The sequence below is a fragment of the Hyperolius riggenbachi genome, chromosome 8 (assembly GCF_040937935.1).
Source record: "Hyperolius riggenbachi isolate aHypRig1 chromosome 8, aHypRig1.pri, whole genome shotgun sequence".
NCBI classification, from domain to species: Eukaryota; Metazoa; Chordata; class Amphibia; order Anura; family Hyperoliidae; genus Hyperolius; species Hyperolius riggenbachi.
The window spans coordinates 147,512,843-147,528,786 of NC_090653.1; the positions used below are offsets into that span (position 1 = coordinate 147,512,843).

A 15,944-nucleotide genomic window follows, 5' to 3' on the forward strand; every position below is an offset into this window, starting at 1 on the left:
AAGTGGGGTACTTTAATGGAGTGGGTTGGTGGGTGAGGTGACACTAATCACTAAGTGATTAGATCGCTAAGTGATTACTAGTACAGTACTAATACAAAATACAATAATTCAGTAATCAGTATAAGTGTGAACAGTGAACAGTGAGTGTGTCCCCTAGTACACTAACTAGAAAATACAATAATCAGTAGTAATCAGATTAAGTAGAAGGAAATAGAGTGTGTGTGTGTGTACTGAGTGCACGCACACACACACGCAGGAGCTAGCCTATGAACAGTGACTGAGTGTCCCTAGTAGTAAGTAGTAAGTAAGTGTACAACTAGAAATTACAATAATCAGTAGTAATCAGAAGGAAATAGAGTGTGTGTACTGACAGTGCACGCACACACACACGCAGCGCAGGAGCTAGCCTATGAACAGTGACTGAGTGTCCCTAGTAGTAAGTAGTTACTAGTAAGTACAACTAGAAATTACAATAATCAATAGTAATCAGAAGGAAATAGAGTGTGTGTACTGTACAGACAGTGCACGCACACACACACGCAGGAGCTAGCCTATGAACAGTGACTGAGTGTCCCTAGTAGTAAGTAGTTACTAGTAAGTACAACTAGAAATTACAATAATCAATAGTAATCAGAAGGAAATAGAGTGTGTGTACTGTACAGACAGTGCACGCACACACACACGCAGGAGCTAGCCTATGAACAGTGACTGAGTGTCCCTAGTAGTAAGTAGTAGTAAGTAAGTGTACAACTAGAAATTACAATAATCAATAGTAATCAGAAGGAAATAGAGTGTGTGTACTGAGTGCAAGCACACACACACGCAGGAGCTAGCCTATGAACAGTGACTGAGTGTCCCTAGTAGTAAGTAGTAAGTAAGTGTACAACTAGAAATTACAATAATCAGTAGTAATCAGCAGAGCCGGGACAAGATCCTCCAGCACCCAAGGCTGAGACACCAAAGTGCGCCCCTCCATCCCTCCCACCCCAGCTGTCACACACTGATTGCTATTAGACTAAGAGGCGCCACAGGGCCCACCACCTCCCCAACACCTTAATATCTAGTTATCTGGCTTGCAGTCACTGCCATGTATCCCCTTTTCTTATTTCTTTCTGCTTCAAACACAATTAGGAATGACAGCTGAATGAATTCTGCGCCCCCTCCTACACTGCGCCCTGAGGCTGGAGCCTCTCCAGCCTATGCCTCGGCCCGGCCCTGGTAATCAGAAGGAAATAGAGTGTGTGTACTGACAGTGCACGCACACACACACGCAGCGCAGGAGCTAGCCTATGAACAGTGACTGAGTGTCCCTAGTAGTAAGTAGTTAGTAAGTACAACTAGAAATTACAATAATCAATAGTAATCAGAAGGAAATAGAGTGTGTGTACTGTGCACGCACACACGCAGGAGCTATGAACAAACAGTGACAGTGAGTGTCCTAGTACAGTTACTACAAAATACAATCACTCAGTAGTAAAGGTAGGACAGCAGAAACACTGGTATAATAAACTAACAGAGGACAGTCACAGGAGGACAGCTGCCCACACAGGCAAGGCCCTGAGGCCTAAAGCAGTGTAAGCTTGCCTGCAGCAGCTGTGTCTGTCTCTATGTAACACACAAGCTACTAACTAAAATACAATGTCTATCTAACTAACAACAATATAGGTGTGTATAGGAGGTGTATGTGAGCAAAAACGCTAGGTAGTTGACCACAATAAAGCTCTTGCTAAGCCAAAGCACAAAGGAGCAGATCTCTCTCTGTACAAAGTCAGGCAAGGACGGAAAAACGGAACATGGCGGCCGCTATTTATAGGGTAGGGGCTGGCCAGGGTCCCCCTCTGTGATTGGCTGCCGTCAGAGGGCCTGGGAGCCCTCTGATTGGCTCTAAGGACATCAATCTGGGCTATGACGCTATTCGAGCTCGGTATTCGAGCTCGAATAGCGCTGTTAGCTCGAATAGCTCGAATAGTGAATGGGCTATTCGAGTTCACTCGAATAGCCCATTCGAGTAGCTGCAGCTATTCGAGCTCGTTATTCGAGCTCGAATAGCTGAAAAAAGAGCTCGAATATTCGAGCTACTCGAATATTCGAGCTCTGCTGAGCACCACTGCTGCGCTGCATAATATGTCCAGATAAAACAGAAAGGACCGGCACCGCTGTCTTGTATCAAAGCTCTTTTAATAGCACCAAAGTGGCAGCAGTGACAGACTGCTGTTTCGGTTTACACCTTTATCAAACTGCTCAAAGCCATAAGTCCTTTCTGTTTTATCTGGACTGCACTTCCCAGGAAGCACTGGGGAGAGACCTTGGGCACGCTGCATACTCTTTTTTGGAAACGGTGCTCCCTCTCTTTTGTTTATCTGCATAATATGTCGGCGCTATATAAATACTTAAATAAATAAATAATAAATAAACACATGCAAATATGATAACTGTATGGGTAATAAAAAGTAGGAAAACACATTTTACATAGCTCCCAACGGAAGCAGTAAAAAAGGGCGCATATGGCTAGTGGAGAAAAAGGGCGCCGCCATAGACTGCAATGCAAAATATCGGCTATTGGGCGCCCGACAGGAAAATTGGGCGCCTGAAAATATCGGTTGCAGGGATCGTGTTAACAAAAGTTTTCGTTTACAGAGTAAGGTTTATTACAATTACGGTTTACAAGTTCGTTTTAACTGTGTGGTTTACTTATTTTTTCGTTTTTAAATTTCGCTTATAGGAGCTTTTACTTATTTTTCCGTTTTTTAATTTCGCTTTCAGGGCTGTAACAAGTAAATTATCGTTTACACTTATTATATCATTTAAAATTTGTTTTCATAAGTATAATGCTTAAATATCGTTTTCAACCTTATTCTATTACAAATACATCGCTTTTGGTATTAACTTTGTTTTTCACACTTATAATGCGTCAATTATAGTTTTATTAACTCACTAATATATCGCTTTTAATATTACCGTTATTTTAAGATTTTTAATGCGTTCGTGATTGTAAGGCTATCTATTCTATTATATATATATATATACAGTATATATATACCTTTTTTCTATTTATAATATTATTAATGTGTACGTGATTTTAAGGCTATTTATTTTATTACAAATATATACATTTTTAAGGCTATTTATTTTATTACAAATATATAAATTATTCTATTCATGTTATTTATAGTGAAGTATTTTAAGGATTAGATATATTTTTGTTTATATGTGTGTAAGGCTGTTTGTGCAGTGGGGATGGTTAGGGTTAGCAACCACCAGGGGGGTCTTAGGGTTAGGCAACACCAGGGGAGTCTTAGGGTTAGGCACCACCAGGGGGGGTGGTTAGGGTTAGGCACCATCAGGGGGGTGGTTAGGGCTAGGCACCACCAGGGGGGTCTTAGGGTTAGGCACCACCAGGGGGGGTGGTTAGGGTTAGGCACCACCAGGGGGGTGGTTAGGGTTAGGCACCACCAGGGGGGTGGTTAGGGTTAGGCACCACCAGGGGGGTCTTAGGGTTAGGCACCACCAGGGGGGGTGGTTAGGGTTAGGCACCACCAGGGGGGGTGGTTAGGGTTAGGCACCACCAGGGGGGTCTTAGCGTTAGGCACCACCAGGGGGGGTGGTTAGGGTTAGGCACCACCAGGGGGGTGGTTAGGGTTAGGCACCACCAGGGGGGTCTAGGGGTTAGGGATAGGTACAGGGAGGGTTCTGTGTGAGAGTAGGGTTAGGTATAGTTACAGTACAATATATGTAATATATACAATTTAATAAATTATGTATATTTACACAAAGAGGGGTCTAGGGGTTAGGGATAGGGATAAGGAGAGATCTGTGTGAGCCTACAGTTAGGTATAATTGCAGTAAAATACTTGGAAAATCTACCATTTTATTACTATGCTTAACACAAGTGTAAATATCATTTTTAGTTATAGACGCTATTTGAAGTTTCATTTCAGAATTCGCTTGTTGTTGAAGACGGTATTTTGCCATTTAATTTCCATTTATTCAACCTATTTAGCACTAAATTTTCGTTTACAAGCTATTAAACGAAAAATATGGTTTTACATTACAACTTATAATTTCGGCTATATCCCGCGCCCTTTTTTCCAGGTGCCCTTTTTTGATACACGCACTCCCAACTGTCCGTCTTTCGGAGTGACAGTCTCTCTTTGGGAGCCCTGTCCCTCTGTCTTCCTCATTTGTCCCTCTTTCAGGACTTTGTCCCTCTTTCTATGTAAATATATATATTTCTCTACTAAAAAATGTGTTTGATTGACTCTAAACTTTATTCCCATTGATATATTACTAATTTTAAAATGTTAAAGGAAAATTAACCAGGATATAAAGGACCAATGTGGTTTGAATTATAAAACAACATATTTTTCTTATGAAATCTGTATGGTATACGTGACTAGGGGTGTTGCGGGGCGTGATCAGGGGTGTAGCTTAAGTGTCCCTCTTTCTCATCTCAAAAAGTTGGGATGTATGCATTTTATTGAATGTTATGTCATAGTTTTATCCCACCTTAAGATTAAATAAATTATAGTGAAAGACTCTTTAAATTACACATATCAGTTTGTATAACTAAGATAGACTAGTGACAGGTTTGCTTTATAAACATTCTGGTGCAGTGCTGAATCCACGGTACCGTAAATCATAGCATATTTTCAGGTGTGAGACCACAAAGAATTGCACATCATTACAATGTTAGAAATTACCTTGTAAGTTTAACCCTTTCCGAACTGATATACAAGATTTGTACGGAAATGATTTAGACTCGCCTGAATTGCATAGCCATCAATGCTTACAGAACCTAACTTCAGCACCTCCCGCTATTTCTGCTGAAGGTTGGTGTCTTGTTGCCATTTTTTCGGCAATGTCTGCATTGCCTGACAAATCCAATCTTTATAGGCGCTGCACATCCACTATCTGACAGATTAGTGTTGGACATAACTGTCTGGAATCCAGTGCCTTATCCAACTTGGCTGCTGGCTGACAACTGCTTTTCCCCCTTTTCCCCATGTCCCTGCCAACAGGTGAACACAGCTGCAGGTGATGGGGCATCATCATCACAAACAGTCACTAAATATCTATGAATATTTAGGCACTATGTCCTTTTTTCCCACAGGAACCATACAATTACCTCTCACAATGCCTAGAGAGCACTGTTGCTGGCCCAGTGTTTGCTGCTTTGGCACTGCTCCATAGATGCATGACCTTAAGCATCAATCCTTTAATGCTGACTCTCATTTCCCTGCTGCTTACAGTGGTGAAATACCAGGCTTAGCTTAAACATTTTTGCATGACCCTTGTATTTGACAGCTTATTTTCTCATCTCTTCTGGAATTTCCTTTGACCATGGTATACTATTCTTGTAGAAGTTTTGAAGCAACTACACCCTGGTAATGTTCTATAGTGAGCTTTACATTTAAAATGGCAGGTTGTAGGCCATTTTACCACTACTCGGTTGTGTGCAGTGATTTGCTACCACTAGAACTTAAAGCGGAATGAAACCCAGCATTTCTTCTTTGCTCTAATGGTGATTATTTAATAGATTATTTACAGCATATTATATACAACCAGCATTTTTTCTGGACGCATCCGAACTTTAGATAAGGTTATCTTGTATTTCATTGTATCAAGTGAGGAATGTAAACAAACACTTCTCTGACAATGCAGGGTCTCCTGAAAACAGGCAGACAATCAGAAAGCATTTCTACTTATGTTAGAAGATGAATAAAACAGTTATAAATAAAATGCAAAGTCAGCTCTCAGAGTAAAAAAAAGTGTACTTTGGGAACGTATAATTTCTAAATGAATAATAATACTTATGCACAAAAGCAAATATGATAACTGTATGGCATATAAAAAGTAGGAAAACATGTTTTTATTGAATATTATGTCAGGGTTTTATACTGCTTTAATAAAAGGAACATGTCTGGTATCAATGAGTAACTAAAGGCATATGAATAACTTGGCTTTATAAATAAAGTGAAGCATCTAAAATATTATATTTGATGAATTTTCTGTACTATCATTTTTAAAGATAATTATACAAGAATAGGAGATATCTGGAAGATGCAAATACTTTTTCGCTGCACTAGGCAATGAAGGCAATGTTTTTAAAGAGACTCTGTAACAAATTGTTTATCTTTATTTCTTCTATGCTATAAGTTCCTATGCCTTTTCTAATGTGGTCTGGCTTACTGCAGCTTTTCCTAATTGCACAGTAGCTGTGTTATCTCTGTTATATGATCTAATCTTCTCTCTATAGTCGGCACAGTCAGGCTGAGGCAGTCAGACTGGAATGTGCAGGGCTGCTTGTGATTAGCTAGAAGCTGTACACACCCCCTGCAGGCTCTGTGTGACTAACACACTCTGCTTAGCTGAGCCTATTAGAAGCTGGTTAGTTTGTTTGTAAACACTGCCTAAAACTGGCAATTACAAGCCAGGTTTGCAGCAGAGAATGGCAGAAACAGCACAGAGGGGACCAGGAGCACATAATGAATAGAATGGTATGCTTTTTATTGTAAGAATTTCAGAGTACAGATTCTCTTTAATGCAGGTGTAAAAATAGGCTGACATTTGTTTATTGTGTGTGTCTTAATGAAATGCATAATCTCCAGTGTCTCAATCACATAGCAATAGCCTTCTTATATTTTGTTTTTTCCTAGTATGAAAATGAATTCCCCAGATCAACATGGTAACTATGTGCACACAATGGTGAGTAATTTAAATGCTGAGATATGTATTTTCATAACTTTAACAGTTACGGACTGCTAATCTAAGCCAACATCAAGATTCATGTTGTAGCACTGCAAGAAAATGACGCTCAGGACATTTTGTGGCTATGTATTGCCTGTTTCATAAATGACGTGTACACTTGTGTCCAAGAGTTCTGTTTCCTTGGGCTGTGAGCTGGAACTCCCTATAGTGCAAAGTTGTTTAATGAAAAAAATGACCACAACTTGTCCAAAGACAGCTTGAGCTATTCCCAAGATAGAAGATATTTCCCTTCCTATTTTAACAAATATGATTTTTTTTTAAATAGTGGCCTTTGCTCAAATACCCCTTTTTAAAATTCGAGTTTGGTCGAATTCGAATAGTAAATTATTCGAGGTCAGTCGAATATTCGAGTCGAATAAATTTTACTATTCGATTCGACCTCGGACTTCGAGCTCACTATTCGAGTCGGTATTCGAGCTCATTATTCGAGCTGACTATTCGAATTGGCCTTAAATAGCTTCCCAACACTTGTTTTGAGGGTGAATGATGCAAGAAACATATTTTTTTCCAAGTAACAACAGCAAGTGATTATGTGGGGATGTTCCTTTAAAAAAAAAAAGGTGAAAAGAGAAGTTGTGTCCAGAATTTTGTTCAGTACTGTATATACTTCTTCTTCTTCTTCTTCTTCTTCTTTATCTTCTATATCTTCTTCTTCTTCTTCTATATCTTCTTCTTCTTCTTCTATGTTGTCTTCTTCTTCTTCTTCTTCTTCTTCATCTTCTTCTTCTTCATCTTCTTCATCTTCATCTTCTTCATCTTCTTCTTCATCTTCTTCATCTTCATCTTCTTCATCTTCTTCTTCATCTTCTTCATCTTCTTCTTCATCATCTTCTTCTTCTTCTTCTTCATCTTCTTCTTCTTCTTCTTCTTCTTCTTCTTCTTCTTCATCTTCTTCTTCTTCTTCATCTTCTTCTTCTTCATCTTCATCTTCATCTTCTTCTTCTTCATCTTCTTCATCTTCTTCATCTTCATCTTCTTCATCTTCTTCATCTTCTTCTTCTTCTTCTTCATCTTCTTCTTCTTCATCTTCTTCTTCTCCATCTTCTCCTATATCGTCTTCTTCTTCTTCACTTATTTCTCTTTTCATTTTTTTTTTTAAAGAAATGCAGCTATTTTTGAGCGTAACAACAAATAGCTGGTGGCGCACGCATGTTGGAAGCGCCATTGTATGTGCTCCCTGGCAGTGGAAACACACAGACAGCAGGAGGTAAATTCAGCAGCAGGAGGAGGAGGATGAGTGTGTGGCAGCATGCAGTCAATGAGGCAGGCAGCGTGACATAATAGCCCTGGTACCTAGCGGTGATACCAGGGCTGTAAATAAACACAACAGGAGGTCCCAGACAGCGGTCGTGCAGCCCACATTGTGTCCAATACACAACTGGGACAACACAGTTTTCAACCCGGGCACCTCAGAAAAATTAAACCTTTTTTTGTAATGGTTTTGTAGTTTTGGTTTTACAACCAATTACACAGATATATAGCTATTTTTTGACGTAATAGCTGGTGGCAGAGTGGCAGCAGAAGGTAAATCTGTGTACCCTGGCGGTGGGAAACACAGACAGACAGCAGCAGCAGGAGTAATGGAGGAGTAGTGTGAGTGTGGCAGCAGGTAGACAGCGTGACATAATAGCCCTGGTACCTAGCGGTGATACCAGGCCGTAAATAAACACAACAGGAGGTCCCAGACAGCGGTCGTGCAGCCCACATTGTGTCCAATACACAACTGGGACAACACAGTTTTCAACCCGGGCACCTCAGAAAAATTAAACCTTTTTTTGTAATGGTTTTGTAGTTTTGGTTTTACAACCAATTACACAGATATATAGCTATTTTTTGACGTAATAGCTGGTGGCAGAGTGGCAGCAGAAGGTAAATCTGTGTACCCTGGCGGTGGGAAACACAGACAGACAGCAGCAGCAGCAGGAGGAGGAATGGAGGAGTAATTATGTGAGCAGCTATTGTTTGACGTAATAGCTGGTGGCAGTGTGGCAGCAGAAGGTAATTCTGTGTACCCTGGCAGTGGGAAACACAGACAGACAGCAGCAGCAGGAGTAATGGAGGAGTAGTGTGAGTGTGGCAGCAGGTAGACAGCGTGACATAATAGCCCTGGTACCTAGCGGTGATACCAGGCCGTAAATAAACACAACAGGAGGTCCCAGACAGCGGTCGTGCAGCCCACATTGTGTCCAATACACAACTGGGACAACACAGTTTTCAACCCGGGCACCTCAGAAAAATTAAACCTTTTTTTGTAATGGTTTTGTAGTTTTGGTTTTACAACCAATTACACAGATATATAGCTATTTTTTGACGTAATAGCTGGTGGCAGAGTGGCAGCAGAAGGTAAATCTGTGTACCCTGGCGGTGGGAAACACAGACAGACAGCAGCAGCAGCACACAGCAGCCCACTGTAGGTGTAAAATGTGTGGCTGCAGGCGACGTAATAGTCAAAGTGAACCAGGCTATCTTAGTGAGCAGGAGCCAGGAGGTGGTAAAGGGTGGTAAGGCACATTAACGATGGTTCTTAGCCAGTTCATGTCCCCCTCTCGCCGACAACAGGGGCCAGGAACTCGCCTTCCACCCACGCCTGGTTCATCTTGAGAAACGTCAGTCTGTCCACAGACTTGTGAGACAGACGTGAGCGTTTCTCGGTGACCACGCCACCAGCTGCACTGAAGCAGCGCTCGGACAGCACGCTGGAAGGGGGGCAGGACAGCACTTCCAGGGCGTACTGCGCCAGCTCGCTCCAGATCTCCAGGCGCTTGACCCAATACTCCATGGGATCAACAGGGGCATCGCTGTCAAGCCCGCTGTAGGACCCCATGTAGTCAGCCACCATGCGGGTCAGGCGCTGGCTGTGACCGGTGGAGGATGCTGCTGCATGCACCTCCTCTCTAGTCACTGCTGCCGGAGCCTCTACAGTCCTGTAGAGCTCGTGGCTGAGAGACAGCAGGTCTGTGGGGCGCTTGCTGCTGGATGCAGGCACCTGCTGCTGCCTCTGTGCTGGCTGCTGGACAGTGGGGGTGGAAGGCTGGGGGAAGGCTTCCTCCAAGCGCTCAACAAGGGCCTGCTGCAAGCTCCTTATTTGTTGCGCTGGGTCTCCTCCTGCAGGCGGCAGGAACTGGCTCAACTTCCCCTTGAGGCGTGGGTCCAACATCATGCTGATCCAGATGTCCTCCCTCTGCTTCATCTGGATCACCCTGGGGTCTCTGCGCAGGCACGTCAGCATGTGCGCTGCCATTGGGAAGAGGCGGGCCACGTCTGCTGGCACATCGACGGCAGTGCTGCTGTCCTCATCCTCCTCCTCTGCCTCGTCAGCCTCATCCTCTCTCCACCCCCGCACCAACTCAGCTGCACTGTGCTGCTCCCCCTCATCAGCAGCAAGGTCAGGGACCTCCACCAAGTCCTCCTCCTCCTCCCCCTCAGAGGTGGACTGTGCAGCTGCTTGCCGCTCCTGCTGGTCCAAGGCTGCCGCTCCCTGTTCCAGCAAAGCATCGAGGGCCCTGTTCAGCAGACAAACCAGGGGCACCCACTCGCAGACCATAGCATGGTCCCTGCTCACCATGTTAGTGGCCTGCAGAAAGGGAGCCAGCACTAAGCACACCTGCTGCATGTGCCTCCAGTCATCATCGGGGACGATGGACGGGATGTTGCTGGTCTTGTCCCTTCTCTGAGCGGCGGAAACAGTGGCCAGGGCAAGGTACTGTTTGACAGCGCGCTTCTGTTCAACCAGACGCTCCAACATCGCCAGGGTGGAGTTCCAGCGAGTCGGAACGTCAAGGATCAGCCGATGGCGTGGCAGATCCAGCTCCTTTTGCACGTCTTCCAGGCTCGCACAGGCTGCAGCCGAGCGCCGGAAGTGACGCACAACGTTCCTTGCCGTTTCCAGCAGTTCGCCCATCCCCTGGTAGGTGCGCAAGAACTTCTGCACTACCAGGTTCAGCACGTGGGCAAGACAAGGGATGTGGGTCAGGTTTCCCCTGTCTATTGCGGCAACCAGATTGGCCCCATTGTCGGCCACCACCTCTCCGACTCTGAGGCCTCTGGGGGTCAGCCAAATCCTCTCCTGCTCCTGGAGTTTGGCCAACACATGGGTTGCCGTCAGCTTGGTCTTCCCAAGGCTGACCAAGTGCAGCAGCGCTTGGCAGTGGCGGGCCTTCACGCTGCTGCTGAGGCGGGGGGTTTGGCCAGGTGTGCCGGAGGATGGCAGAGGATCGGAGGAAACTGCTGCAGTTCCCCTGACCCTGCGGGGTGGCACCACCCACTGTGTTGCTGCTGCTGCTGTGCCCGCTGCTGCTCTCCCATCCTCACCCCCTTCCACCAAGCTGACCCAGTGGACAGTGAAGGACAGGTAGCGGCCTGTCCCGAAGCGGCTGCTCCAGGAGTCCATGGTGACGTGGACCCTTTCACCAACCGCGTGCTCCAGCCCTCGCTCCACATTGGCCATCACAAAGCGGTGCAGTGCAGGAATGGCCTTGCGGGAGAAAAAGTGTCTGCTGGGGAGCTGCCAGTCTGGGGCTGCGCAAGCAAGCAGCGCACGAATGTCGCTCCCCTCCTGCACGAGCGTGTACGGCAGGAGTTGGGAGCACATGGCCCGTGCCAGCAAGCCGTTCAGCTGCCGCACGCGACGGCTGCTGGGAGGCAGAGCCCTAACCACCCCCTGGAAGGACTCGCTCAAAAGGCTCTGGCGTGGCCTTTTGCTGGCACGGGAATCAGCAGACACAGCGGAGGAGGCCACTGAGGACTGGCTGCCAGAACAGGCCTCAGTGTCGGCGGCAGGAGTTGCAGAGGGGGGAGGAGCAGTGCGTTTCCGCACTCCTGCTGGTGCTGCTGGAGGAGCAGGAGGGCGGGTGGCTGCTGTTGCTGCTGCTGCTGAAGGCTGTGCAGTGATGGGTGTGGTGCCACTGCCAGCACCAGATGCCTTCAGCCTCTGGAACTCCTGATGCTGGTGGAAATGTTTCGCAGCAAGGTGGTTGATGAGCGAGCTGGTGCAGAACTTTAAGGGGTCTGCACCTCTGCTCAACTTCCGCTGACAGTGGTTGCAAGTGGCGTACTTGCTGTACACTGTGGGCATGGTGAAAAAGCGCCAGATTGGTGACAGAAACATCCCCCTACGGCATGGAAGCGCTGCTGCCTGTCTCCCTGTGGTGGTTGGGGGTGGGGCTTGGGGGGCTTGGGTGCGGCTGGTGGTGGTACTGGCAGATGCTGCTGCTGCTGCTGCTGAGCCTGAGACACCAGCAGGCTGTGGGACCTGCCTACTGCTGCTGCCAATGCTTGCAATGATGCGCCTCCTTGCAAGGCCCACAAGAGCATCCTCCTCCTCCTCCTCAGAGCTGCTGAGGACGACATCCCCTGGAGGTGGTGGCACCCAGTCTCTGTCTGTCACCGGGTCATCAACATCCTCCCCCTCCTGAAACATGTCCTGCTGGGATGAGGACCCCCCAAACTCCTCTCCTGATGCATGGATGGGCTGCTTGACTGTCGCCACAGTCTTGCTGTCCAATCCCTCATCCCCCAAAGTGCCCATCAGCATCTCCTCCTCAAGATCGCCAACAACAGCAGACAATTTACTCATGATGCCTGGGGTCAAAAGACTGCTGAATGACAGGTCGGCGAGTGACGGTGAACTGGCCTCCTCCCCAGACCCTGCTGGGCGGCTGCTGCGAACAGGGGTGGTGGTGGTGAGGGTGGAGGCCTCAGATGCAGAGCTGATGGCGGGCTGCTCATCCTCCGTCATGAGATGCACCACAGTGTCTGCATGCTTTTCCTCAATGGGACGTTTCCGACCCGGCTGGAGGAAAATCGGAGCAGGTGCTACACGCTGCTGCTGCTGTGTCTCTGCAGCGTGAGTTGCAGATGCTCCTGCTGGGCGGCGCCCAAGGCGTCCACGGCCAGTGGCTATGGGAGGAATGTTAGCCACTGACGCTGCTGCTGCGGAACTGTGCATGGTGGCGCGCCTGCGCCCGCGGCTTGCCACAATGCTGCTCCCTCTCCTCCTGATTCCCTTGCTGCCCTTCCCCTTGCCCAAACCGCGCTGGCTGCCACTTCCAGACATCTTCGATGTTTTGGGCGTATAGACAAAAGTTTTTTAAAAGGGCGGGTGAAAAGTGGGGTACTTTAATGGAGTGGGTTGGTGGGTGAGGTGACTGAGTGAGTGTCCCTAGTACAGTAAGTAAGTAGTAACAGTCAGGAAGTACAACTAGCAGTTACAATAATCAGTAATCACAAGTAAATTTAGTGTGTGTACACTACAGACAGTGAGTGCACGCACGCGCAAACACGCGCAGGAGCTAGCCTATGAACAGTGACTGAGTGAGTGTCCCTAGTACAGTAAGTAAGTAAGTAGTAACAGTCAGTAAGTACAACTAACTAATTACAATAATCAATCAGTTATCAGAAGGAAATAGAGTGTGTGTAGTGTGTACACAGACAGTGAGTGCACACACGCAGGAGCTAGTAGCCTATGAACAGTGACTGAGTGTCCTAGACTACTAGTACAGTAAGTAGTAACAGTAATTACAACTAACTAATTACAATAATCAATCAGTTATCAGAAGGAAATAGAGTGTGTGTAGTGTGTACACAGACAGTGAGTGCACACACGCAGGAGCTAGTAGCCTATGAACAGTGACTGAGTGTCCTAGACTCCTAGTACAGTAAGTAGTAACAGTGAGTACAACTAACTAATTACAATATTCAATTACAATAATCAATCAGTTATCAGAACTTGGAAATAGAGTGTGTGTAGTGTGTACACAGACAGTGAGTGCACACACGCAGGAGCAGCTAGTAGCCTATGAACAGTGACAGTGAGTGTCCTAGTACAGTTACAGTATATAACTACAATACTAATACAATCAGTAGTAAAGGACAGCAGAAATACTGTTATAGAATAGAGAGAAATAAACAGAGGACAGGAGGACAGCTGCCCACACAGGCAGGCCCTGAGGCCTAAAGCTGTAAGCCTGCAGCAGCTGGCCTGTCTCTATGTAACACAAAAGCCTACTAACTAAAATACAATGTCTAACTAACTAACAACAATATAGGTGTGTATAGGAGGTGTATGTGAGCAAAAACGCTAGGTAAATGACCACAATAAAGCTCTTGCTAAGCCAAAGCACAAAGGAGCAACTCTCTCTCTATGCAAGTCTCAGGCAAGGACGGAGAAACGTAACATGGCGGCCGCTATTTATAGGGTAGGGGCTGGCCAGGGTCCCCCTCTGTGATTGGCTGCCGTCAGAGGGCCTGGGAGCCCTCTGATTGGCTCTAAGGACATCAATCTGGGCTATGACGCTATTCGAGCTCGGTACCGAGCTCGAATAGCGCCGTTTGCTCGAATAGCTCGAATAGTGAATGGGCTATTCAAGTGTACGCGAATAGCCCATTCGAATAGCTACAGCTATTCGGAGCTCGAATACCGAGCTCGAATAGCTGGAAAAGAGCTCGAATATTCGAGCTACTCGAATATTCGAGCTCTGCTGAGCACCACTGCTGTTCATTGTCTTTTATTGGAATTTTCCTCTTTCTTTCCACTGTTCCACCTTAGCTGTCATTTCCCTATTGCCCTCTATTTCCTTCTGTAGGACATGCCACTACTGGCTAAGATATTATGAATCATGTTTAAATAATAATAACAGACCCCTGAACAGCACCATAACCACAGATAGCAATGATGACAACTACACAGGCATGGAAGGGCCTTAATGCTATTCTGACTGCTGCCAAAAAAGTATGTTTTGGCTTCTGTGGATAAAGGTTTGAGCCACTGGCTAGGTAGCAGTAAGTCTGGTAAAACAGACTGACTGTATGTATGTTTGCAAATCTATAAGCCTTGAATATAAACTAAAGGAGTAAAAATGAGAGGCTACTAATCCCCCCCCCCCACACACACACACACACACACACACCACCACCGTTAAGCAGCATCACAGTCACCTATCCTATGACATTACTCACTCTCTTAGCAATGCCACCCACCCCACTTACAGGGGAAAAACATCTCAGTTTATATAGATGGATTTGGACACACAAGTCCAGTCCTTACCCCTGCCTGCACACTGCACTTTTATTAGTTGACTGCTACAAACATTTTTACTGATAACTGTAGGCTATACGTAGACACCACTGGCAGAGTATGAGTTAGAAAACCTTACCCAATTGTTACTGACACTCTTTTAGCTCCCTCCTTAATTTCAGACGTTTCTACACATGACTCGTCCTCCGCTCTGTATAGCATAGACTAGAGCAGTGTTTCGCAACATTATTACAGCATGTACCCCTTTATGTCTGTGTTGGTCACGTATCTCCTGTTGTGAGTTACATCCCCTTGATGCATATATATTGCTTAGGAGTACTACACAATTTTGTATAAATAGTTTGTAACCATTCCTTGATGGTTTTAGCTAACTATAAATCCTTAGGACAATTAATGCATGGTTTATCATTTTTTATCTCAAAATTTGATGTAATAGATTTAATATGACAACTTCAAGCACCTGAGCCCGACTAAAGCACCCCCTGGGGCATGCTCGCCATGTGTTGGGAACCTAGGCACTAGAGCACTCAGAAAGGCTGATTGTTGTAGGGTAGCTGGCAGCCTGAATCTTCTGTTCTTGTGACTGCCTGTGCCTAGTTATGGTTCTGTATATTCACTTAGCATGTTGTTAGGTCCTGCGAGCAAAAAGCCTAGTCCTCTAGTACTACTGCTCACCAGGGCTGTGGAGACGGTACAGAAATCATCCAACTCCGATTCCTCAGTTTATGGAACCACCGACATCAGATGCCCAAAATTTCTATGACTCCTCTACTCCGACTCCACATTCTAATTATTACCATGGCTGTGGAGTTGGTACAAAAATCATCCAACTCGACTCCTCAGTTTATAAAACCACTGATACAACTTCAGGTTGAAACAATATGTTTTTGCACCAAGCTGAATTTCCCAGCCACAACTTTATGGATTCATTTCTCATTACTGAGCAGGGCCGGGACAAGTTCTACCACCGACAGAGGCTGATCTTCCCAAGTGCGCTCCCCCTCCTCCCCCCCCCCCCCCCCCCATCGGCCACATCTCAGTTATTGTGCCTCTTTACAGGGTGATGTACAGTATATAGTGAGCTGTTCCACAGGACTGCATTTGGCACGCATACAGTAATCATCAGTAGTGGAGATCACTT

The 15,944-nt window shown here is 45.8% G+C and overlaps 1 protein-coding gene across 1 annotated transcript in view; it reads left to right on the forward strand.

The window, feature by feature from the left end:
* The window catches only part of ATP1B4 (ATPase Na+/K+ transporting family member beta 4), a 108,302-nt gene that overhangs the window by 13,526 nt on the left and 78,832 nt on the right, over positions 1 to 15,944 (forward strand). Inside the window, exon 2 of the mRNA XM_068251196.1 lies at positions 6,657 to 6,705. Coding sequence (XP_068107297.1) covers positions 6,658 to 6,705 — 48 coding nt within the window. The 5' untranslated portion in view covers position 6,657. The remainder of the gene's footprint in view (positions 1 to 6,656; positions 6,706 to 15,944) is intronic.